Source organism: Ptychodera flava, chromosome 9 (assembly GCF_041260155.1).
Source record: "Ptychodera flava strain L36383 chromosome 9, AS_Pfla_20210202, whole genome shotgun sequence".
Lineage (NCBI taxonomy): Eukaryota > Metazoa > Hemichordata > Enteropneusta > Ptychoderidae > Ptychodera > Ptychodera flava.
This window is the reverse complement of record NC_091936.1, coordinates 12265101-12292523: the sequence shown is the minus strand read 5'-3', so window position 1 is coordinate 12292523 and position 27423 is coordinate 12265101. Positions and strand designations below refer to the sequence as shown.

Below are 27423 nucleotides of genomic sequence, written 5' to 3'. Positions count from 1 at the left end.
GCCATCTTGCTCACACCGTTCTGCCTGGAGTTGTTTTGTGTGAATCTCTGGCGGAGACTTTGAAATTGTCCACACAGTATTCGATTTCAAAGAGGTTGTTGGAGGACAGCTTCGGGAAAAGCAAGATTGTATGTTCCGGTAACCAGTTTGGTTCATGCAGTCGGCCCACATTTTTAACAGGACGATACTTGCACTCCGCGTCGCGCAACAAGAAGTAAACCGAAGTGATCTCTTTCATAATGGATGCCGACCTTTACGACGAGTTTGGGAACTACATCGGACCAGAACTGGCGAGTGATTCCGACGAGGACATACCAGATCGAGATGATGATCAAAGATACGATTATGAAGGGGTAAGTAGGATTTTGGTGTATCGCAATCCATGATACCATGACAGCAGTTTACTGTCTATCCAACCGTGTGGCCGACGTCTTGACTCCAGAAAAACCCCGTTTCATGCCTGGAAATATCACCAAACTTCAAAGTTATAAGTGCTTATGTCTAAGAGAGTGAAAGGGAAGTTGCAGACTAGATGCATTATTTGTTCCGGATGATAATGCAGGGAAAAGATCTGAGATCTATATCCGTTGCCTTTATCTAAATGTGCATACAGCAGTGTGCCTAGTACCGGGGCCTAGTAATAGTATCCATGTCAATTAACAATTGACCAGAAGGTTGGCACTAGTGTTCGGTACAACAAACTTGCAATTAGAAAGTGTACGTTAATTTCGGAATACTGTTTTACATTGCTCTCAGATAGTAAATTTGTAATATTGTTATACAGGTTCTGTGTATAGATCTTAAATCAGCTTTCTGAAATTATCTTGGTATGGTGCCGTTCTTGTGCCCGTAGGATGAGGATGACATGGATGAGCCCATGGACGAGGGTGTTACCTCTCAAGCGGTTGTCCTTCACGAGGACAAGAAATATTACCCAACCGCAGAGGAAGTATATGGCCGTGATGTGGAAACCATCGTCCAAGAAGAAGATACCCAACCTCTGACAGAACCTATCATTGCGCCGGTGAAAGTCAAAAAGTTCTCCTTGGTGGAGCAGGAGCTTCCCGTGACAACCTATGATATGGGTATGTCATACACAGGATGCCTTGTGGTCTTCCAAAACTTTATGAAGTTTTGAAAAACAAGATTAAATTGTCCTTAGGTCCGATATGACACTTAGAGCTACAAAAAGTATAACCACATTGTGGAAATATAAGGTTGAAAGCAGTGGTCACTTTAAAGTTCCAGATAACTTTCTTTTTGAGCCCATATTTTTAGTTTGCTCTACAAATTTGCCAAGTCCCAGTTCAGCTTGATAATCAAACTCTTCCCATAGTAAATGTATTATCAATGTAAAAAACAGAATGATCATTCTCACTACCATACCTATAGCAGAGAGTGCCCACAGGACAGTCAGTGTTTCCATTCTTTACAGCCATGCATTGAGTGAACAGTTTTGAAAGCTAAAGAGAAACATTGCACAGTGAATGCAACCTCTCATCAAATACGGGTCAAATGTAGGCAAATTGGTCCTTTGATAAGTAGTTGTGTGTCCAGAATATTTGTCTTGTGATTTTAAAGATTTTAAAGTATTTACTTCAAAGTTTCCTTGAGCAAAGGATGGGCAAAATTTGTAAGATTTTCAATTTTGAAAGATGTGTAATCTTTAAAAATGAACCACAGATGTTCCCTCAACTCACAGAATAGAACAGAGCCAGGCACAGAAATGTCAGCATCCATAGACAAATTAAAATTTATATAATTTTGCTTTTGTTTGTATTACAGATACTTAGCTGACCTGATGGATAATGCAGAGTTGATCCGCAATGTCACTCTTGCTGGTCATCTTCACCATGGAAAGGTAAGCCACTGAATTGGTTCATAGTCCTACTGATGGGTAAATAGGGGTGAGGGGAATGGATAAAGGAATGAGCATTTTCAGAGTCCTTTAATTATTGTCCTGTCAGATTAGTGGGAAATAAGATTTTAGCCATGAGTAAACAATGACTATGTCCCTCAAAAAAAGAAACATTTTAGATTAAACGATTGATTTGCTAATATTCTCCAGTAATGGTAATCCTTCAAGCCATGGTGATTTTCAACTCTATTCTTTAAACTCTTAGAAACTTAACAGCATTGTGAATGTTCCTTGTCTGTTCCTGCTCCATGGTTTGCTGGGAATATCAAGACTTAATGACATTGGTTTCAAATTGCTGTTACAGACTGCATTTGTTGACTGTTTGCTGGAACAAACTCATCCTGAACTAAGAACTAAGGAAGACAAACGGGTAAGGACCATTGAGGATATGTATTCTGTGAGTTACTGTGAGTGTAATGTGGTATGTGCATAAGACAGCAATCTGAATGTTTTTACCTCAATTCATATTAACAGAATTGTCCTCCAGTCAACAGGTATATCTGTTGCTGTTAGGTCAAGTTCATTGATGGACGAAAATGTGTTGTATGATGTTGTAACAGCTCGATCAATTGAAGACTCCCTTGGCAAAAATAGAAAGAGAATTTTCACTGACTTTGCATACCATTGATTAACACTGTGATGTAAACTGACTTGATCTGATCGATAAGACATCAGCGATCTTGTAGACACTGTGATTTTGACCAATTTGATATGACATCTAAAAATATCTTATTGGATACACAATGTCTCATGACTAACATAGTAATCTTATTATGTTTTTATCACACTGAGTCGCAATGAAAAATTAATTAACTATGGTAGATTGCTGGTAATGAATTTTTAAACAATTTTCTGATGTGTTATTTCAGCTGAGGTACTGTGACACTCTCTTCACAGAAGTAGAGGTAAGTTTGTTTCCAGTATTTCAGACCATTTCATAGAGTCTTTCTAGAAGATGATCAGAGACCCATTTCTTTTAGCCGCAATAGTTCTACTGAGCTGTATGACTTTGCCAATAGGACTGTACCAAAAATGTGGCGATGGAAAGGGGTGAATGCACGGTGATTTTCCAGTAAAATTGATGCGACATATATTTCGTGTAATAGTGGACATTCAGGTTCTCTGGAATCAGTAGGTGGGAGATATTGTGAATGGCATTGAATGATATATTATGGGGAACAATATATCTTGCTGCAATAGGGAAAGAAACGTACGTGGTACATAAAAATTTGTTGTTTTGTTTATCTATGCAGAGAGGAGTAAGCATAAAGTCTACACCGGTTACATTAGTTCTGCAGGATACAAGGGACAAATCGTATCTCATGAATGTATTCGATACTCCAGGCAAGTTTACTTTCTGTCTCAGTGTAAACTGATTGGGTTTCCTGTTAATACTCAAACAAGTTTCTTCGTCGATGTTGCAAATAATATTTTGTCCTGTGCACTGAAAGCCTAAGTCTGAAACAAAGCCAGAGTCTTTATTTATATTACACTGCCAAACAGCATTCATGTTGCTGCAGTTAAAGGCATCATTTGAAAGTATTTTCAGTGTTTTTATGTTTTCACGTTTTTAAAGCATTTTACACAGTTTTAGCTTGTCAATATTGTTGTTATGATTTTACTGACATGAAATGTTTATTCTGTAAGTTTTCTTGAAATTTGTTCTATAGTGCAAGAACTGTCAAAAAAAGCCTGAAAACATGTGGAAGAAGTAACTTCTCAAAGATTATTCTGACATTTCATATTGACCATTTAGAATTCAGTGCATTTACAAATGTTTTCATTCTGCTACGTACAACAGGCCATGTGAATTTCTCAGATGAGGTGACATCGGCATTCCGACTCTCAGATGGCGTGATCATCTTCATCGATGCTGCTGAAGGCGTCATGTTGAACACAGAGCGTCTCATCAAACACGCAGTCCAGGAGAGGCTGGCCGTGTGTATTTGCATCAATAAAGTGGACAGACTGATTCTTGAGTTGAAACTGCCGCCAACTGATGCGTACTACAAATTAAAACACATACTGGATGAAGTAAATGCCCTGTTGAGGTAGGCACCAAACCAGGTTCATTGGCAGCCTAGCTCAAAATTCCAGATAAGTGTTTACCCTTTCACTGTCATGGTTCCTTCCAAATCTATTGTTAGCAGTGAGTTTTGTGGACCTGTGCAAAGGAAAATAGGGGCAAAGATTCAGGTCTGTTTGCATGAAGTAGTAATGTCAGTTACAGATTAGATTTCCAATATTAGAGCATGATGACATTGACAGTGGTCACTTCACTTTCTTTCCCAAGGCCATTGCAGTCCTTGCGCCACAAAAAATGTCGTGATCAAGAAATTAATTCTGTTTGCACTTTGTGCCAACATAGTGTTAGCGTACACAAAAACTTTTGATGAAATCCATTTGAGAGTGAGCTCAGTGTGAAATTTCAGAAAAGACTTCTGGAGACACCTGATACTTTGATGTATGGTGATGAAACAACCAGTAACAAGTATACTCAGAATAACATTTTATCACCTTGAAATAGTGAGCTCCAAGCACTGCAAATATGGTGACCTTTACATTCCATTGCTGTGTCAGTAGTTGAATATAAAGAATGGTATATTTTATCATGTTTGATAGCATGTGCAGACACCTTTACTGCTATAACAGTTTCTTTAACACTGAGTTTTGTGTCTTTGTACATTACAGTACCTATGCAGAAGATGACAACGATTACATGGTGTCGCCGTTGCTAGGCAACGTCTGCTTTGCTAGCTCACAGTACGCTCTGTGCTTTACTCTGGCGTCTTTCTGTAAGATTTACGAGAACACATACGGTGGCGTTAACTACGTAGAGTTCTCCAAGAGACTTTGGGGTGATATCTACTTCAATAGCAAAACGTAAGTACATCTGAAGAGGAATGCGTTCTCCTCAACGTCGTCGGTTGTTGAATGTCGCTGTATTCATTGTTCAAACACAAACATTTGGTTTATGTCATGACCTGCCTGTCTGTAGGTGCCTTTTTTATAGGGATAGTAGCTGTAACTATTGATGATTTTTTCAATTTAATTTTTTTGTTTTGATGTCAACTACAGTCTCTTGTCCTACTCCTCAAGCTTGTTGATATACACAGTATTCAGCTTGTCAACTCAGCCTGTATGTGTGTAGACTGCATTGTTATTGTTGATAAGTGAATATTAGGCTGGACTAGAATTCAACTGTAAACAATAACAGTGCATTTTACATGTATAGACACTTTTGTTGACAAGCTAAATACTAGATGTTTCCACATGCTTTGGGGAATAGAACAAGAACTTGCCGTCAGTATACAATTCAAAAATAGTGAAAATTACTCATCAAAAGTTACAGCCACTGGCCCTTTAACAAATAAAACATAACTCTTTGGATACAGTTAGTCGTAGTGTGGTGGTCTCTGAGTTAGTCCAAACCTTCCACCAGAACATTTGTTATGTATCTTCCTTTTGGTTAGAATCTACCTTTGCCTTTGATAATACATAAAATTACTCCAGGGTAAGTTAAGAATTGTTAATGCCAATTTAAGCTCAATATCTTCACCTTTCCAAAAATTTCACAGAGCCTTTTCAATTGCTTGTAGAAGAAACTCACCATGTAGTGCTATAAATACAAAATACGTTCTTTGTACATCTTTACTAAGTGTCAGATAGCTTTGCCTCTGACAGAAATCTTAGTAAATATATTCTTAACCACCGTAAAGTGAAAAATTAGGCAAAAATAGGTAAAACCAAAACATATTTCCATGATGAAATGTTTTCTTGTAAGAAATCACTCAGTGGTGCCATATGTCTGATGAATATGAAAGAGCACATGTGTGTATTTATTTAAGAGAAATATTTACATTTGTACTATTTGACAGACGTAAATTCACCAAGAAACCACCCCACAGCTCAGCACAGAGAAGCTTTGTGGAATTTATCCTGGAGCCCTTGTACAAGTTGTTTGCCCAGGTAAGGAAACTACCAAAACCCTGAAATACCTATTCCATGATAGGTAGACTTGTCTGATTGTAACACAGTGTCACAAGAATATTGCTCACTGAGTTACAGATTTCAGTTTGTGTTCTTGGTACACGAGCAGACTTCAGTGCCATGGTTTAAAATTTTTTAGTCTTCTTGGTAAATTAGCAATTCTCAAAAGACATATAGTAAGCTACTGTGTCACCAAACGATTTGTAAAATGAGTATCAATAAGGAAAATGGAAGCCACTGACTAATAAGGGAAGATTCTCTAGATTCAGATAACAGCAATTTTTAGCTCCCATAGCCATATGTATATATGGCAATGGAAGCTATTCTTATAGGCTAGGGAAATGTCTGTATGTCTGTATGTCTGTATGTCTGTATGTCTGTATGTCTGTATGTCTGTCCGTCAACATCAAAAACTCCAAAACCGCTGCACATTTCATCTTGATATTTGGTGTGTACATGGATGATGGGCTGTAGATGAGATTTTGTTCAAATGAAGTTGTCATTGCCAAAAATATGCAAATTAAATGAAAAAATGTAAAAAACAGTCAAAATTGAAAAACTCAATAACCACTGAGCAGATTACATGAAAAATTTGCATGTAAGTACTTTGGGCTGACCTGAAATGATTGTGCTTTTTTTGATTTTTTGATATTGTTGAAAATATGCAAATTAGTGCCAAAAAAGGCGTTTTTGGTAAAAAATCTTCTTCTTCATAACCGCTGGTCAGACAGCTTTGATATTTGGTATACAGGTCCCTAGGGATAACCCAACTTGGATTTGTTCAAATTGTGATGAAATATGCAAATCTGTATTTTTAAGGAATTTTTTTGTCATTTTTGGTCAAAAATTTATTTCATCAAGGTATACAGGTTCCTACAGATAAACTAAATATGATATATAGAATATATGATGAAATCTGCAATTTTGTATTTTTGGTGCAATTTTTGCCATTTTTGGTCAAAAAATGTGTTTCTCAAAAACCACTTGTCTGATGCTAGTCTGGCAGAGACCCTGCGATTCGCGTTCTTCCCTGTTGGAACACGCGCGCGCCCTTCAGAGACGCGACGCGAATCCCAGGGTCTGGACGTTCTTGCAAGCGACCGGTCGGATTTCTGCCTGATCCGGGTACTTTATAGAACTCAACACACCCGTTAATCAAAACAAAAATGACAAGTAGCATAGCCAAATAAAATGAGCTGAAAAATAAAAACATACCACGTATATAGGTCTACCGGCTACTAGTATATATTCTATCCGCCCAGTTAGATAGGTGTTCTTTTGAGGTCACTACCCTTATGAATATTCATATATTTGCAAGAACTGACAGTCGCTGTGTCTTGCAGCGCGTGCTCACAGCTGAGCGTAGCCTTCGAGGCCCACCGTGGGCGCGCACAAAACAAGGCACAGCGACTGTGGAGAGTCTAGTCTGATGCCTTTGATATTTGGTATACAGGTTCCTGGGGGTTCTCTTAGTGGATATAGTGAAATTTGATGAAATCTTCAATATTTGTATTTGTGGGTCAATTTTTGCCGTTTTTTAGTCCCCACGGACACCGTCCGGGGGACTTATAGGTTTGGTCATGTCCGTGCGTGCGTCCGTCCGTGCGTGCGTTGCGTGCGTGTGTGCGTCCGTCCGTCCGTTCACGCAGATATCTCAGAGATGCAAGAAGCGATTTCATTCAAACTTGGTACAAGGATTACTACATATGTCATACAGATGCACGTCTATTTGTTTTGTGATACGATCCAATATGGCCGCCAGGCGGCCATTTTATTACAATTTTTTCATGTACAGAGCCATAACTCAGACATGTTTCAACCGATTTTATTCAAAGTTGGTACAAGGACATTGACCAATGTCATAGATATGCACGTCAATTTGTTTTGTGATACAATCCAATATGGCCGCCAGGCGGCCATTTTATTACGATTTTTTCATGTACAGAGCCATAACTCAGACATGTTTCAGCTGATTTTATTCAAAGTTGGTACAAGGACATTGACCAATGTCATAGATATGCACGTCAATTTGTTTTGTGATACGATCCAATATGGCCGCCAGGCGGCCATTTTATTACGTTTTTTTTCATGTACAGAGCCATAACTCAGACATGTTTCAACCGATTTTATTCAAAGTTGGTACAAGGACATTGACTAATGTCATAGATATCAGGGTTTTACATGACGCGCATTCTGCGTCCTTTACGCATAAAACCGGACGCAGGACCCCTCAAAAACTGAACTACGCGTCCCCTTCGGACGCAGAAATATCTGTTGCTGGTGTATATTTTGTGAGCTGCTGAACACGCAAAACACATCCAGTAAACCTTACCGACCCCATACTTTAATGGAATGCTCCGTAGTGCATTGGCCTCCACTGTTTGATGACCAATGGTACCCGATTTTACTACCGTAAAGTGACTTTCAAAATGTAAACTGATTCTTAATTGGTCGATTTCTTGTTTGCGGCGATCAACACATGTTTATGCATCATGGCTGGTCGTGTCAAACACCCAAAACAAGCCGATCTGCGAAAGTTTTTCGGCGGCTGCAGCAACAAGCACGATGCCAGGTTTGGTCGAGGCCGAAACAGCAGCTACGGCATGCGATACTGATACATCAGGTCCCCCGGCCAAGTCAGCAAAATTACGAACATTCAACAGAAGTTGGCTCGATAGATTTAAATGGCTTCGATATTCTGAAGAGCGAAACATCATGGAATGCGATGCATGTTTGAAAGCGAATGTTACATGCCCGTTCACGGAAGGTTGTTCTAATTTTCAACATTCAACTCTCACTCGTCATCAGGACTCGAAAAGTCATCTCACAAGTGTTAAAATCCTAAGCGTGAGGTCACAATTTACTACTGCTCGCAAATCTGCAGAGGACCGGCAGTTGCAGGGTAAGAGTAAACGAACTCGAGGCGTACGCTGCACAATTACGTACTTTTTATCTGATCGCTAAACTTGACCTTCCATGCAATGTATTCACTGACATCATGCATCTACAGAATCTGAACGGCTTAGACATTGAATATTATAAACGTCCTCCGATAGTTATGGAGTTTGAAGAGTGTAGGCCTATTCAACGTGTGATCGAAGTCCCTGATTGATAGCATACATGCAAGTCTTAGTGATTTCATCGGCCTATAATGTTGGATGAGACTTGTGAACATAACCGTTCATAAGAAACTTGCCATATATGTTCGATATATTCAGAATGGCGAGGCGAATGTTTCTTTCCTCGGTAACCAGCAAATTACAGATGCCACTACTGCAGGGATCGAAAACGCCTTGATTGAATTTTTGACTTGGAAAGAAATCTGTGACGCGGCCGTAGACAAAATATATGGACTAGGAACAGACCGGGCGGCCGTTTTTGAACGGGTACGGGTTGGTGCAAAATTAAAGCCAGAAATCCCAACCTTGTTCAAGTGCATTGTGTTGCACATCGATTGAATCTTGCTGCTTCTCAAGCAGGCAGAGATATGAATATTGCAAAGAATATCATAATATAATCCATTCATTGTATAAATACTTTAATGACTCTAGTGTGAGATATGACAAACTTTGAGAAATTCAAACTCTGTTGAATTGGAAGGCAAAACACATTACTCAGCCTACATCTGTTCGCTGGTTGTCGGTTGAATCAGCTGTCAAGATGATTTTCATCAGTTTTGAGCCAATTGCCTCGGCACTTGCAAGTGACAAAAAAGGGGGAAAGGCTGATCGGCTGTTGAAATTTGTCTCCAATTCATTGTTTCTGCTATTCACCGCCTTATTGAATGATGTCCTTACTGTGATTGGAATTTTGAGCCTTTTACATTTCACAAAGATTCTGTCAACCTATCCCATAAGTGTTCAGTCTACTAAGGGTACATTGAATACAATGACTAATGATTCACACACTGTCAGAGAAGTCTTTAATGATTTGGGTGATGTTCCTGGCAATGGTCAGAAAAACACATACAAAAACATTCAAATCACTTACAATCAGCCACTCAGACAGAGGTTCTGTACTGTGAGAGAAATTATATCAACAAACTGCTGCATAATTTAGATAGCAGATTTCAAAATGATGAGATGAATATTCTGGAATGTTTTGATGTGATTCTCAACCCACACAGATATCCTGAAAATGTGGCCAACCTACCTGACTATGGGGTCAACCAGCTCGATCAACTGTTGAATCATTATACAATACACCAGGTATTGATGCTAATAGAGCTAGGGCACACTTTCTGTTTACAAACACTTCACAAGATCTCATAGGGACGCACTGAATTTTGATATGTATATCAAGCTGTTGCTGACTGATTTTACAGAGGAGTATCCTGATTTTGCCATTCTTGCTAAAATTGCTCTTGTCATACCAGTGTCCTCTGCCCCATAAGAGAGGGGCTTTTCAGTACAAAATGCCATCAAACAGAGGGCACAAAATACCGTAGACTCAATCCTCAAAGGCTTAATAGACTAATGTTCATCAAACTGGTTGGCCCCATCATAGATGATTTTGACTTCATGAACACTGCTAGGTTATTTGCTGAAGGAGCTGCTGGCAGAGTGTGAACTCAAACCTACTGGACTTGCTAGGTGAATGCCATTTCAGAGTATGAAATTACAGTCCGGGTCAGCTCCAAAATTGGAGACTCATTATGATAATATATTCCGGCATTCAGCCAATCATCGACCAGATTACATCATTAATAAAGTACAGGTCACGCTGGGTCACAAATTACCCACCAAGTGTGATAGTCAGTTTTGGGCCGCTTATTAAGCCCCTGTCTTGTGAATTTCGACGAAGTTCGACAGTCAACATAATCCACGTGTTCTGCAGAAGGTCATGTCCAACAAGGAGTCCGATTAGTGAACAAATATTCGAAATATTGACGATTCATTTCTACCCCCAGTTTATCGATTTCGCTAAGTACCGAGAATCATTTTGTGGATGTTCGTCATCTCTATTAGAAATACTGTTATAAAGGTTATTTATGTAGGTACGCGTATAACATCTTGCAAGAAAGAGAGCAATGTCAGAGCTTTAAAACGATACCTGTTTTGTAGTTGTCAAACGCAGACTAAAAATGGTACGCGATTTTGAAAATGTGTTGACAGAGTGGCCACGCAACTGTTCCCCATACGATAGAATTTGTATCGCTGCCATCTCCGATACAAATGGGGTATTCTGAACGATCTATGTAGGTACACGATTTATATTTCGCAGGACTTCAAGCCAGAGTCTAGGAATCACAGCGATGTATGGGGTTTGGTTCTCTTAGCCAGAATAAAACTGGTACGCGATTTTGAAATTGTGTTTTGACAGAGTGGCCACACAACTGTTCGACATTATGACAGAATACGGCGCGGGAGTTCGACACAGTATGGCGTACGTAACGAAGGACGCATGTGGAGGTTGCCAGGAAATACAATTTTACTGATGGCGCGCTGGCCGCTGATTGGCTAATGAGAGGGGAAAATATTATGGTATAGCGTCTAGCGACGTCTCCAAATTTGGAGCTGACCCGGACTGATTACTTACCTTCTTGTCAATTTGACAAATTTGAATACTTGTTCAAATTTCACAACATTGTGAACTTGTCATTAAAGTTATGAGATCATTTTAATCATGAATAGTGTTCTTTGAATTGATCAATGAGGGCCCTGAGCAGTATGAACTAGAATTTTCATGTAAGAATTATTTTAAGAAATGTGCAACCATTTGCCGTGTGTTATAACACTAATTGAACACAGTGAAGACCATGGCATGGATAAACAATAAAATATTCTTTTGAAATAAATTGGGACCCCCATATTTTGATGTAGGACTCCCATTTTCTAACACCAGGGGTCCCAGGGACTCTCAAAAGTAAAAAGTGATGTAAAACCTGGATATGCACGTCAATTTGTTTTGTGATACGATCCAATATGGCCGCCAGGCGGCCATTTTATTACGATTTTTTCATGTACAGAGCCATAACTCAGACATGTTTCAACCGATTTTATTCAAACTTGGTACAAGGACATTGACCAATGTCATAGATATGCACGTCAATTTGTTTTGTGATACGATCCAATATGGCCGCCAGGCGGCCATTTTATTACGATTTTTTCATGTACAGAGCCATAACTCAGACATGTTTCAGCCGATTTTATTCAACGTTGGTACAAGGACATTGACCAATGTCATAGATATGCACGTCAATTTGTTATACATATATACGTCAATTTGTTATGTGATACGATCCAATATGGCCGCTAGGCAGCCATTTTATTACGATGTTTTCATGTACAGAGCCATAACTCAGATATGTTTCGACCGATTTTATTCAAAGTTGGTAGAAGGAGATTGACTAATGTCATACATATGCATCTTAATTTGTTATGTGATACGATCCAATATGGCTGCCTTGCGGCCATTTTGTTACGACTTTTTCATGTACAGAGCCATAATACTCTGAGGCATATCTCAACCGATTTTATTCAAAGTTGGTACAAGGACATTAACCTATGTCATACATATGTACGTCAATTTGTTTCATGATATGATCCAATATGGCTGCAATGCAGCCATTTTGTTACAATTTTTTCGTGTCCTTAGCCAAAACTTGGGCATGTCTCAACTTATTTTATTCACAAATGTTAATCATTGTACAAGGACAGTGACCTATGTCATACATATGCACATTGATTTGTTTTGTGGCCATTTTTTTCCGATTTTTCATGTCTGGAACCATAACTCAGACATGTATCAAGCGAATTAATTCAAAGTTGGTACAAGGACATTGACTTATTTATGTATGTCGATTGGTTTCACGAGATGGTCCAATATGGCCACATGGTAGCAATTTTGTTATGGTTGTTTCATGTCGAGAGCCATAACTCTGGCAAGTCTCAACTGATCTTATTCAAAGTTGGTACATGTACATTGACTTACTTCATACATATACGTGTTGAGTTTTGAAACAGTAAGATCAAATATTGCTGCATGGCGGTGATTTTGTTACAATTTTCAAATGTACAGAGCCATAATCAGACATATTTCCACCAGTATCATTCAAAGTTGGTACAAGGACATTGACCTACGAGTATTTCATACATATGCTCGTCAATTTGTTTCACGTCATGTAGCAGTAACATGTCAATTATTGAAGTTTTGTAAGTAGGCTGATATGTCAAGAAATATGTACTGCATCAATTCATGAAACTTTATACAGATGATAACTGATGTTAAGCTCACATTGCTTTAACATTGAAAAAGACATTTATCAGTGTCATTTAATTAATTGTAATTGCATAAGTAATGAACTTTCCTAATTAGGGTGATATAGCCATAAATTAATACAACGTCAAATGTGATGAAACTTGATACAGATGTTGATCTCATAGTGTTGTAAATACTGCATCAAACTTTATGAAATATGGTACCAGTGATAATCTGTCAAGTGTTAGAATTGTGTGCACAAATGTTTTGCACATCCTGTTGATTAATTCCTAGTTGACTCATTTTCTGAACTGTAGGATGGTGGCCTACATTGGTTTTATGTTTTCATCACCATGGAACTCATTCTTGGCTATTGAGCGTCATCTGTATCAAAGTATTTTTATCACAGACCTAATTAATGAAGAGGACTCTATCCTCTCTGGGACATGTAATCAAAGTACCCATTACAGTGTTCTCCCCAGAAATTTCTGAAACAGGATCGGCTAATTTGCATAACAATAACTATGTAAATTTTATGTTAATTATGCAATACAAATGTCACTTCATAGCATCAGAAAAAATCCCACAATAAAAGGATAAAGTAAGATCTTTCATGCACTTTAAGCACTTCATATATTACATCCATATTTTCATTCAAAGTCTTCCAGTTCTTTCTAGAATAACATTCAAAATCAGACGTTTTATGTGATCCTCTGTTACTACCGGTACATGTTTGTCTGTAGCCAGATTGCTATTCTAAAACCATGGACGTCTTGTTTATAAACTCCATGGCAAAACAGTCACACGGACAAGTTGTAACACATCTTGATGTACCATACCATACTCTCTGTTAGTATGTGTCGAGTAAATAAAGATTGATTGATGATTGATTGATTGAAGTTCATACGAGACTGAATATTGCACTTACAATTCGGAGTCAGAGGAGCATGCCTGCATAGAAATGTGTTGACTTTAAAACTCAATTCATAATAAAGAGAAGCCCGAAAATATTGATACCAGGTATTTTCAAGAACAAGATTTGAAATTGCATCGACTTCTACTTCGTCAAACATACGAAACTTTGACAATTGCGTAGCGTCAGCAGCGGCCGTGCATTGTGTGGAGCACACTTGAACACACGCGACCTTTGAACCTATACTGTATACCCTAACCGTACGTACATAGCTGCTGTATTCAGATGATTATTTTAGCTCATGTAGTTCCTTTTTCTTTCATTTCATGGTGCCTTGAATATTGTAAAACGGGGCATGGGTTTGAAACTTTATAAAGTGCAATTGTTTCATAAAGTCAATCGAACAAATCCATGCAAGTTACGAATGCGTGACACGAGGTGACACACATGGCTTCAACGTCATGTTGACGTACCGTTACACAGATCTTGAAATGGCTAACTCGGACACGGAACGATCTGAACACGCGGCAGTACCATACATTTTTGCATCTGATTTTTGTCTCAATCAATCGTACGATTTCAGCCACTTCTGATCGAAATCACTTTTCCTGACCTTCGGATTCTTACCAGTGCGAGACATTGGTGGCAACGGCAGTTCAAACAGTTGCCTATATTAAAGATGCTTTGACCATCGAACTACCTCCATGCTTTGACTGAGTGCCCGCTGGCAAAGATGTAACACCGAGCCTTAAGTTTCGTTGAGTATACTCCATGTCCGTTGTATAAAATGGCCGTTATCTGTACGATCGGCAGCGTAACACATTTCATGCTTTTTGAATTTAAGTTTCATCCGTCTTAGCCGATGTTCATTTGCAATACGGCCGGCCTATTTATTCTCCTCACAGACAAGCGGACAAGCGCGACTTTGGGTGCTTTGCACCTGATATAAACCCTGTCTCATCGTGTGTAAAACACCTAAAGCATCGACATGAAAGGAGAACAGTCTATTACCATTTCACACATTTTGGCGATGGAATAAACCTTTTAATCATCTGGCACGTCATGTTATCGCCACATTAGAACCGTTTCACACTTGATATGCTCGCTGAAATAAAAGTGACAAAATCGCCGCCGAGAAACAATAGGTCTTCAGCCACATTTAAAGAGAATCAGCGGAATATGAAACAGGGTCGGCATGAAAAATAAAGGATCGGGCGAAAAAATAAAGGATCGGGCGAAAAAAATAAAGGATTGGGGCCGATCCTGTTAAACGGCCTGGGGAGAACACTGCATTAACAAGTGGGGACTGTGTCATCAACGATGACTTGTTGGTCAAAATATTTGTTTCTCAAAAGTTAGTCATGTGATAGCTTTGATATTTGGTATACATTTTTATACATCATTATGATGAAATCATCAATTTTGTATTTTTGCAGCTAATTTTGCCATTTTAGGTCAGGCCATCCTGAAATGAGCTATCAAAGATCTCAACCTTCTTCATCAATACATATGTCACGAAAAGTTGCTCGCTACATAACACAGCAGAGCTCTGTTGACTATTGGGTCGCTTTTTTTTTTTTCAAAACCGCTGTCAGACAGCTTTAATATTTGGCTAACAGGTCCCTAGGATGACCTTAGTGAGATGATTTCATACAGTCAGGAAATACTTAATTTTGTATCCATGTCTATAGTAGCTTCAGGGACATTGGCCCTATGTTTAAGATAATGCGGTGATTCAGTAAGCATTTGAAATGGTGAACTGTATTTGGTGTTGAAATGCGGTAAAAAATAATGAGAAAACATAGCTGAGGTGATTTCAGCAGGTTTGGTTTCCAACAAATATATTCAAAGTTTTTTTCAATGTTAAAGAGTGATGGAGGAGGGGGAGTCCTGGCAGATTTTGAAAAAAATCCAAACAAATGTCAATAAAAAAATCAGCCACAGAAGGTTTGTCAAAAAGAAAAGGTGGGATAGTGGGAAAAAAAGAATGTACAATGTATCGGATAAAAAAGATAATGTTCCTCATCAATCTTCCAGACAACCCCCTTTTATCAAATGGTACACCCCCGATGTATTTTTGTGTGCAATTAACCATGCAGTGTATTTTAGTTTAAGATGTCAATCAAGTTAGGTAAGGATTTGAAAGGAATAGTCAAGTTCACCACAGTTAAATTTCTTAACTTTATCTCTTGTGTCATCATCCTTGTGTAATTGGTTAAGTTTGTAAGTTGCTCCAGATGTGGATGTACCAGCTGTTCTGGAAGAAAACAATGTTTACTTTTCCCTGTAGGGTTTCTCAGTTGATGATTGTATGTTGAAATCTCTCCATGTATCTGGTGCATGGGCAAAATGTAAATATCGGTTGCATGTTATGTATTTCAGTCTATGTCAAATATTGTAATGAAAAATCATGAACAGTTTGCTGTGTGCTTGTAAAAGATAACATGTTTGTCAATACATATTAAAACTGCCTTGCAGTTTGATTGTCTTAAAAATTATCACAGAAGTAGAAAACGAAAAGAAACTAATCAAATTGCTGTAACATATTCACCCTCAGTGTCTGTAGGCCTATACTTAACTATTTTATCATTACATTCAGCTTTTTGTTATATCTTTATCACTCTTCATGGGCCAAGGCACATTTTGGGTCAATGTCATCACTCTGTGCCAGTCTGTGAATGTCAGTCTGTCTGTATGTGTATGTCCATGTTTCATACAATTGTTGGTTTGTTTTGATAACTCTATGGGAGCGAACAGTGATTATTGTCACTATTTTATAACAAGGATGCTGCAAATCTGTGCATATATGCCAGAATATCATAATATCTGCATGTCTTTGATCCGTTTTGTGTCAGTTCTTGGTCATAACTCGCTTTCACTTCCATCGTACGAGAGAAAATAACCAAATAACCATAGAGAGACATCTTTTTGTGTCACATCAAACACCCACCAATTACTTACCATAGCATTGTACTAGACTTGGCTCAAGTTGTGGTTTAAGACTCTGATACAGATTTGTGATCACATTTGCTAGGAATTGTTTGAGAGTGTTGAACTCAGTACAGGGAGTTATACTCCAAACAGAACTAACTAAATGCATGGCGTTCAGCTGTACTGGGCAGATCCCATTTAGAATTAGTTCACCTGAAACTATTTTAAATATTTGTGTTCACGAAACTCAAACAGTTTTGCATGGAAAACAAAGATATGCATGATAAACTATTACAAATGATCAAGGCCTATTTTTATACACCCACTTTAACCGAGTACACATGAAATATTTAACTTGAATCATTTGGATTCAGGTCATTGGAGATGTTGACTCCACACTTCCAGCTGTTCTTGATGAACTAGGAATCAGACTCACCAAAGAAGAACTGAAGATGAACATACGGCCTCTGATGAGACTGGTCTGCAAGAAATTCTTTGGCTGTTTCACAGGTAAATTGCATTTCAAGTGAACAATATTTACTGACAAAGTGTGCATTCTGATACCTGTGTATAAGTACTTGTAGTTGTAGCAAGTATCAAGGGAAATAGTTGCATAAGTGAAGGAAGGCAGTATTAGTGTTTTTGCCAGAATGGAACTGTGCTGCATAAATTAATGAGGTGAACTTTTCTTGGTTTTGGAAATTGTTCAAAATGTCCCAGCATTTGTGTGATATTCTGTCCTTTTGCAAACTATGCCCTGAGACTGGTACTTCTTCAAAAGACCTCTTTTCAAGCAATGTTGCCCATGAAATGAAAAAATAAACAGAACAGAGTAGAATAAGAAGGACGATAAACGGAGAAATGACCGGGAAACTCCAAGAATCTAAGGGAATACATAGTAGTGTTCTCTCTAGGTTTGATTATTTTTGTCACATTCGTTAGCTCCCATTGATCATATGGATATATATAAGTTGGAGCTTAAAGCAACAGTTGTTGTCCTTTTGTCTGTATGTATGTATGTAAAGTGATATGACTTTTGCTGCCTAACATCTTGACTTACTGTTGGTCTTATGTTTCTGTTTTCTTACTTGATCAGGTTTTGTTGATATGTGTGTTCAGCACATCAAGTCACCAGCGAAGTACGCAAAGACCAAGGTTGAGCATATCTACACAGGACCATTAGACACAGAACTTGTAGACCCCATGGTGGAGTGTGACCAAGAGGTAAGTAATTCAAACAAACAAACAAATGCAAATCCGGCACCATGTTGCCTTATTTAGGGCAGCAGAATATGTCAAACTTGCTGAAGCATTCATATTGATTGATTTATGACCTGTCTGTCCATTGCTACAAAATTGTAACGTCCATTAGACTATTTTTACAGTAACAAGAAATTGTTCGATAGAGTTGGTTCAACACACCGTCTTTCTTAGCATTAATTGTGAAAACACATCAAAATGCTTGGGTAATTGTTCCTGATGAGATAAGACTGCAAATTGTGTCAAGTGAATGAAAAATTCACCATAAAACAAACGCTAGCAAAGTGTAAATTAGAAATGTACAGAGAGAGGATAGGACTTATCCAGCATCAAGAAATATCATCCGCGAAATCTTTACTGTCAGGGACCCTTATGGTGCATGTGACTAAGATGTACAGCACGGAAGATGGAGTGAGTTTCCATGCGTTTGGCCGTGTGTTGAGCGGTACCATGCATGCCAATTCTGACGTACGTGTGTTGGGAGAGAACTACACTTTGGAAGATGAGGAAGATTCCAGAATCTGTCAAGTGGGAAGGCTCTGGATATCAGAAGCAAGGTGAGTCCTCATCAGGCAAATTGGTGCATCAGTATCTTCCATCTAGGTCTCAAAACACCAATCATGAAGTCACATCACAATATCCACTGTTTCTGATACACAGTAGATACTTTTATTGCTGTTGGTATTTAAACTCAATGACTACGGTAGGATGCACCCTGGGTACAGATATTCAGATTCTCAAACTTTATAATACTTCTCTGGTCCACTACTTGTAGGGCCTCATTTTGAAGTTCATTGAGTAGGTAAAGTTTTCAACAGCTTACTTTTAGAAATCAGAAAATTTAATTTTTTCCCATAGAGTTAACACAGGGTTGGCAGCCTTTTGAATTTCAAGTTTTGAGTAAATATTGGGTAATTTCAAAAGGGAACAGAATAAATTGGTTTAAAATATCCACAAAGAAGTTAAGTGTTTCATTTCTGAGGCCCCACAACCTTAACAAGTTTTCTGCAATATTTATAAAGTATACATACCGGTAGTCATAGTACTGCCAAGAAGGGAATGGTTCCTGTCCTAGATGTCTGAAAATAACATATTGTATATTATTGTTGGATAAAGTTTGATAGCCAATTCAGTTGCAAAGTAAATATGGTTTTTTTGCATGGAAAGTGTGCCAAGTACTTACAAAATATTGCAGTATACAGACACACAATGTGGCAGATTGAAAATAAAGCTGTGGGGGAGAAATTACAAGTTTTTGTTGTACTTTGCAGGTATAAAATTGAAGTAAACAGAGTGCCTGCCGGTAACTGGGTTCTCATAGAAGGCATTGACCAACCCATCACAAAGACTGCCACGATAACAGAACCAAGGGCAATGAAGAGGTATGGTATCTGTAGATTATTGATGGACTGGACTGTTCATTCAAAATAAACACTGTGTGTGGTGTAATGTTGTATATCTTTCACATCATTCATTTGTTAGTCCTGTGTTTCCGCTGCCACTCTCAAATTCGTAAAATTACTAATTTTTTAGATGATTTACTAATTTTTTTCATTGTTGATTCGTAAATATACGAATGCAAGGAAGCAGCTAGTTGATTGAGAGCTGAAGGCCCCCAAACCTCAAAATAGTTCTGTCTAAGCACATGTGGTACTTAATTTGAATTTGATTGAATGATATTCCACATTGGAACGGTTAAGTTTACTTATAAATTTCAAAATTTACGAAAAGTTTCAATACCCAATTCGTAAATTTACTAAAAAATTTCAGAAGCCAGAGGAAACACAGTAGTCTGTACAGAGTACAAGGAGAAGTCATTGCATTTTGAAAACTGGACATTTTATATGGTGACATTTTTTCACACTAGTTAGCCGGAATGTATATACATCTCATTCAAAATAGTCAATGCACTAAAATTTCCTGAATCAAAGATAATTTGGTCCTTATTTTAATTTCTTTTAGAATTCAAAAACTATTAATTCGTGACCGTGAAAATTCAGACTCAAGGTTTCATTGCACGGCATGTAAACCTTTGAGTTGTCATCGAGTTTTTTCCATTGACACATAATCAGAACTAATTACACATTAGGAAATCTGCATGGATTTGGTTATACTTTTTGATGAAAACTTTACCATCAATTTTGTAACCATTTTCAGGCATACATCTTCAGACCACTGAAATTCAACACAACATCAGTCATAAAGATAGCAGTGGAGCCAGTAAATCCCTCAGAGTTGCCGAAAATGTTGGACGGTCTGAGAAAAGTCAACAAAAGCTACCCCTTGTTGACCACAAAGGTAGGTGATATGTGGACACAGACATCGGTTGACAAGTCACTATCAAGCTTTTTGTTTACCGGTTGATATTTGTACTTGATCTGTAGTGTCTGCTACTATATGTTTGTGTAAGTAATCTGAAACTTCTGCCATTCGAATCATAGGTCCAGCTGCCAGAAGTAAAAGAGGTTTAAATTGCAAATTTGTAACTTGAGTGAACTAAAAACTTGTAATTTTGTACAGTTGTAGAAATTCAGAAATACATATTACAGAAACCTATCTTTGATTGCTTCTGTTTTCAATACTAGTTAAATTCTTAACCAGGTTTTGTACTTTTTTGATGTATTCCAGGTTGAAGAATCTGGAGAGCATGTTGTCCTTGGTACCGGAGAACTCTATTTAGATTGTGTTATGCATGACCTGAGAAAAATGTATTCAGAGATAGGTAAGATGAACTCTCAGACAAAAAGGCACACTACGTACATGATATTGGTAGAAATCAGAGTTGTTTAAACTGAATCAGATTTATAATTTACTGGAACAGAAATACTTGCTATCAGTGAATTACATTGCATATGAGATTGAACGGTATGTGTACAGTTGTCAAAACTACGACAAAAACACAGACTTTGATGTGTGTTCCATGCCAACATAGGAAGAGATTTTGTATTAAGTACAGTTTCATCATGGTACAGGGATCTGGAAACTGATGAGCTGTGACTAGCTGAAGAGATGACATTATTTGAGCAGATTCTATAACTTTCAAAAGACCGGGAGTTCTGCATTGTCTGATTTTGAATCAATTGTAAAATTCATGGTGTATGTGTACCTGTACACCAAACTGGACTTTGTATGAATTTCTTGCAAGCAGATATTTATTCTTGCTCACCTATTGTGTTCTTCATCAGATATCAAAGTTGCAGACCCTGTCGTGTCATTCTGTGAGACAGTGGTGGAGACATCGTCACTGAAATGTTTTGCTGAAACTCCCAACAAAAAGTAAGTACATTCGCTTAACCTTTACTTGAGGTACAAGTTACCATGAGGTAAAACAGTATTGTAGCCATGTGAAACACTTTCAAGATGTTTTTAGGGTTTTGATCGATGTCTTATGACAAAATTTCTGTGATTTGGCATTTGCAATCTATGGCATGGATCTGACAAGAAGTGTTCTACTTCTGTCTTTTGGATTGTAATGAAATTTGAAATAGACAAAATGAATTTTAAGGACGTTCTTGGTGAGTTATGCTATGTAAGCTAGAGTTTGTAGGCTGCTTCATGTAGACCTGGAAGCAAAACCTCTACCATGGCCTCTTGTTAGCAAGTTTGATATTTGCAGAAAGATGTTAGGCAGAACAAGACAACCTCTGTCTCATCAAACTACTCATTGTGTGATAAAGGGACAAGAATGGTTCTACACACAGACGTTAGGAGTGGCCTCTGGACATGATATGTGGCGGAAAAAATGGGCGATCTGAAGTGTCATCCATAACTCGTAGATTTTTCTGTGAATTATTTTGTTAAAATACCTTGTTGAATACCTCCCATAAAGTTATTCCAATGCATATATAAAACATGGTAAAGACCATTTCACTTTGCCCTTGTAAAGAAAATATCAGATTCTGAGTGAACCATACCCTTGCTTTGCAGAAACAAACTAACAATGATTGCAGAACCTCTTGAGAAAGGCCTAGCAGAAGACATTGAGAATGAAGTGGTGCAGATTACATGGAACAGGTGAATATTTCTCAGCTTTCTTGAATTGATGTAAGCATCTGTAGACCACAAAGGATGTGGAAGTGCACTGAAAATATTTGTCGAAGGAATGATATGACAGTAATTACAGATCTGGAAATTTGCGATGAATGAATCTTAACCCTGAAACTCCATCATGCCACGCCTTTGTGTAGAGGCCCGTCCACCATGTTGAAAGTGAAAATGGGGTATACCGAAGTCTGGTAGTGAAACTGTTAAACCCTTTCACTACCATGTTTTGCCCCAAGCCCATTGTTTCCAATGGTGATTGTGGACCTATATACAGAGAAATGGGGAGGAGTAAGGGGTGGATGGAAAATGTTGTCCCTTATAAGAAAATGCGCAATGGAAATAAGTTTATATGTCATTGATACAGACTAGTCAGTCGCAGAACATCAGTGTCAGTGTGCCAATCTACGATATGCCTAGAAGGTTTTCTTTGACCCATTATTGTGTGTCAATTGTTTTCCATTTCAAGGAAGCGTCTTGGAGAATTTTTCCAGACCAAATATGACTGGGATTTGCTTGCTGCTCGTTCCATTTGGGCATTTGGTCCAGACGCCACAGGACCCAACATCCTTGTTGATGATACGTTGCCCTCTGAGGTATGACTAAGTTGCGTCCATTTTAGATTTCCTGGTAGGAACAGAGATAACAATTATCACAAGTTTCCAGTAATATCAAAAGAGTATATGGTAGAATGATATCCATAGGATTATGAACATGGTCATATCACATTCAGCATTTAATAATACAAATTCCTTCATTTTCAACTGAGCCACTTGTAATTGCGGAAGTTGCATATATACCACAGCATCATTCAAAATAATTATAAGGTGAGGGGAAAGGAAAACACCTTCTATATCTCGAGTATGTTGATTTGCTAATTGTCACAATTGTGTCACATATTATAGGTTTCAATCATGGGAACTAATATGAAATTGTTCTGAGATTTAACTTTTAACCCTGTCATGATCCTCAAAATGCAGTTCCCAGTCTTGTGTGGCAGGAAGATGTACTTCATGTTCACAGTTTGTCTTGATTCTCAGGTGGACAAAGGTCTGTTGAACTCTGTGAAGGACAGTATTATTCAAGGGTTCCAGTGGGGCACCAGGGAAGGACCACTTTGTGATGAACGTAAGTACAACCGAGTGTGTGTGTATGTTTGTGTGTATGTGTATGCGGTGGAGATGGGGTGTAGACAGTTGAACTATATGAGATAAGGGTTATAAAAAAGTAATGTCCATGTTACTTCATGATCTCCTTAGTGAAATGATTTCTTCTTGAGGCAAAATCAAGAGTCAAGAAAATAAAGAAAATCCATGTTTAGATGGTAATACAATTATTTTACTAGGCAAATATTACGAGGTACTTCGTAAGTTGTGTTTTCCCATTCAATTGCCACCTTTGAATGTGTACTCTAGATTATGTTTATCTGTCAAGTATTTTGACTCCAAACTCTTGTTTGTCCTCATAGCAATTCGCAACGTCAAGTTCAAGATCTTAGATGCAGTGATTGCTGGAGAACCGTTACACCGTGGTGGTGGTCAGATCATTCCAACAGCCAGGAGAGTGGCATACTCTGCATTCCTCATGGTGAGTTTCAGTCCTCTTGTTACCACGATATTGTAGACTGCGACTCGGGGAGATATGTGTGGACTCTAAAATTTTCTGAATTTTTTTGCTGATTTACTGCTTGTGGAGGAGCATTTTGAAGCTCATGTAGTTAGTTATGTTTTCATTGTCTTAGCTTTTTGAAACTCAAAATTTAATTTCCCCAAAACAGTTAAGACAGGGATAGCGGCAATTTTGAATTTCAAATGTGAGCTGATTTGTGTCTCTGGTACCAAAATGTGCACCGTGACCCTGATTGTATTCTTGCTTTATCAACAGAATGGTTGAAAGTTTTGTTGATGAAAGTTTAAGTAAAAGTGTAAATCTTTCAATTTCGATGTGCGTACCAACATAATCAGATTTTAAACATGCAAAGAAGTTCGGTCATTGTGCTGTCTATACTGTGAAATATTATTAGCATGTGATCATGACCTTAAGAGTAAACTCCAGCAGCAGTTTACAAGTGTGAATAGTATTAAAACAACTTTGCTAAGTAACCTGTAATTGGTTTTGATAAATAGGTCCTTGTCGAAATTTCATTCTTGCTCTCCAGTGTACTTCAAAATTTCAATACACACACAGATAGAGCAGTCAGAATAACTCAGTCCACGAAACTGATCAATCAGTTTACAGTGTGGAAGTACTTGGTGTACTTACTGCATGCACAAAGCAGATAATCTACTGTAACATTCTGCATTTCAGTCCCCATGTAAATTAATTCCATCCTAAATCTCAAATAAGTTGTGATTTTCAACACCCAAATTCATGTTAACCTTTTACCTTTCCACAGGCAACACCTCGTCTTATGGAACCCTATTACTTTGTTGAAGTGCAAGCACCAGCTGACTGCGTATCTGCTGTCTATACTGTTTTGGCAAGGAGAAGGTACAAAAAATCATGATCCTTTATGTTTTTAAAATTCATTTCTGGGTGTAATACTTGTATGTTACTGTAATTTTGTGCAACTTCTTTTTGTTACTATTTGATTTTCATATGTGCAAGTTTTCATGTACAGCAATGACAAGCAATCCTCTGCAAAAAATTGTATTACTCCTACAGAAAGCCTAAAAAATTTGAAATATGCGGACACACCGAACTTATTGTTTTCACTTTAACCATTTTGTCAGCAAGCTTTAATCATCTTGCCATTTATTGATGTATTTACAGAGGTCATGTGACGCAAGATGCACCAATCCCAGGCTCTCCATTGTACACCATAAAAGCCTTCATACCTGCCATTGACTCCTTTGGATTTGAAACAGATCTGAGGACGCACACTCAGGGACAGGCGTTTTGTCTCTCAGTGTTTCATCACTGGCAGGTGAGTAAGATAATCCTACTGTTTGAACTCAAATTGAGTTAGTATGGATACTCAGTGACATGTTCCATTAGTTTGTTGCTTTGATACACTGTTGTAGTAGAACTCCAAATTAAGGTGTCGCTCCCATAAAATCTTCAGTAACCACTGTGATGTGGCTATTTTGCCATGAACAGTGTATACACTGCTTGGATACAATGTTCGAAGTGAGGTACAGATTTCTTAACTAGTTGCCTGAATGTAACCGTTTAACATTTAGGCTGTAACTCCACAAGTGAATGCTTGTACAGCTTTCTGAAAAATCGAATTATATGCTTTAACTTCGGTATGGCTGCATTTAATTTTTTTTTCCAATTTCTCTCCACAGATTGTGCCAGGTGACCCTCTTGACAAAAGCATTGTCATAAGACCACTGGAACCGCAACCAGCCACACATCTAGCCAGAGAATTCATGATTAAAACCAGAAGGCGTAAGGTATGAGCTCTGAAGTAGACATTGCTAAACAATTGCTTCAGTGTATTAAACCATGTATTACAACTTTCTCCTTAAAATGACAAAATTTTAATATTCCATGTAGACTTACACAATCTTCAAAATCTGAATTTTTGAGAAAGTTCAGAAAAGCAAGAGGGAATTGATTATGTTACACTGTAGTTTGCTTCTCAGATTTGTTTGGGAGAGAAAGACATACTTTTTCACAGGTTTGAGTTCCTTCTCTCATATAAATACAAACATTCATAACCATATTCTCTGTTTCACATGCTATACCGCAGGAAGCCAACTGTAGTGGTTGCTAGCTTAATGCTGGATCAAAAAATCATTGTCTTAAAGTTTATTGATTTATCTGGGGAAAATAATTTCAGTGAAAAGACTGTCTTCAAAAACGGAGCTTGTTTAGAAGTGACCAACATCATGATGAAATACCCATAATTACTGATGAAAGCAACCATGGATGATTTCAAATACACTTGTCACATCACACTGCTGGATCAAAAAATTTCTTTACTAAAAGTTTATGATCTTTAAAGAAAAAAAGAGGGCGAAAAGGGTATGTTTCTTTATGATGGAGTTTGTGTAATTGCAACCAATATTGCAGATGAAAGCAAGTGCATTACTTTAAATCCTCTGGTGTTAGAATCATCAAGAACCCAAAGCAGTTCTTGACTGAGACAACATTTTTGTGGATTTCATGCTGATGTTGTTGTAATGAGCATCTGATCATAATGAATATTTATGTAAGGAAAAATATGAATAATTGTACTCTGTTGAAATGAATTTAACTCTAACAGGTCAGAACAAGGGCCCGTCATTTTTAAAATCTATCACACTAAATACATGGGTTTCTTTGTCTTTTCAGGGGCTCAGTGAAGATGTCAGCATCAATAAATTCTTTGATGATCCTATGTTGTTGGAGTTGGCCAGACAAGATGTCATGCTATCGTACCCAGTTTAGACTCTCAGGAGAAGTCCTGCTTCATGTTTGCCATTGTCCCCATCTCCCGAGAAATACATCCCTTAATTCCAGTGATACAGCAATCATTTGCCCAAGTTTTAGAGTTCAAGACAGTCACCATCAACTTGTCATTCTTTGGTACATACATGTCTAGATCACTTCAGACAGTTTGAATGGATAATTATCCAATGAAATGCCCTGTGCTCAATACATCAGTTTTGCGTATCATTGAATGGATAATTATCCAATTTAATGCCCTGTGCTCAATATATCAGTTTCGTGTATCACAGATGCCCATCATCACTTACCACTGCCAGTGCCCTGCTACATTTTAAACCTTCTCATCACAATGGTTTGGCCTAACCCTATTGTTTCTAACAATGAAGTTGGACATTTAAACAAGTAAATGGTGGTGAATTCCACTGATCATCTGAAGTTTTTGCGACAAGAACTCTCTTCAAGCAATTTTTTCGCATAAAAATCATGTTGGATAGCTCATGGTCTCAGCATCAGTATGCTAATATTGTTCAGAACGAAAAGTGGTAAAATATTGAGCAATGCTTATTTGATGAACATACTGGTGAAATGTTGAAACTCCATGATATATTCTCAGTCATTATGAAGTCTGCTTTTTCATATCCACTGATGTGTGCAACCATTGTATAACACAAATGCTTGTTAGTTAATTTGTCATCAACAAGCTTACATCTTGGTATTTGTGAAGTGTAATGTATCTATCTAGATAGGTCTATGACAGGAACAGTTTTCTTTTTAATAAAAAACGATAAAAATA

At 37.9% G+C, this 27423-nt stretch overlaps 1 protein-coding gene across 1 annotated transcript; it reads left to right on the top strand.

The window, feature by feature from the left end:
- LOC139140018 (116 kDa U5 small nuclear ribonucleoprotein component-like) lies at positions 1-27423 on the top strand. The gene is made up of 24 exons (XM_070709011.1): positions 1-353; positions 854-1089; positions 1786-1861; positions 2223-2288; positions 2788-2823; positions 3172-3262; positions 3720-3969; positions 4610-4801; positions 5797-5887; positions 17327-17462; positions 18049-18180; positions 18577-18769; positions 19484-19586; positions 20361-20510; positions 20841-20934; positions 21398-21488; positions 22140-22226; positions 22723-22849; positions 23294-23381; positions 23722-23840; positions 24649-24743; positions 25026-25179; positions 25544-25651; positions 26535-27423. Exons 1-24 carry the CDS (start codon positions 240-242, stop codon positions 26628-26630), a joined length of 2925 nt encoding a protein of 974 aa, XP_070565112.1. The 5' UTR covers positions 1-239; the 3' UTR covers positions 26631-27423.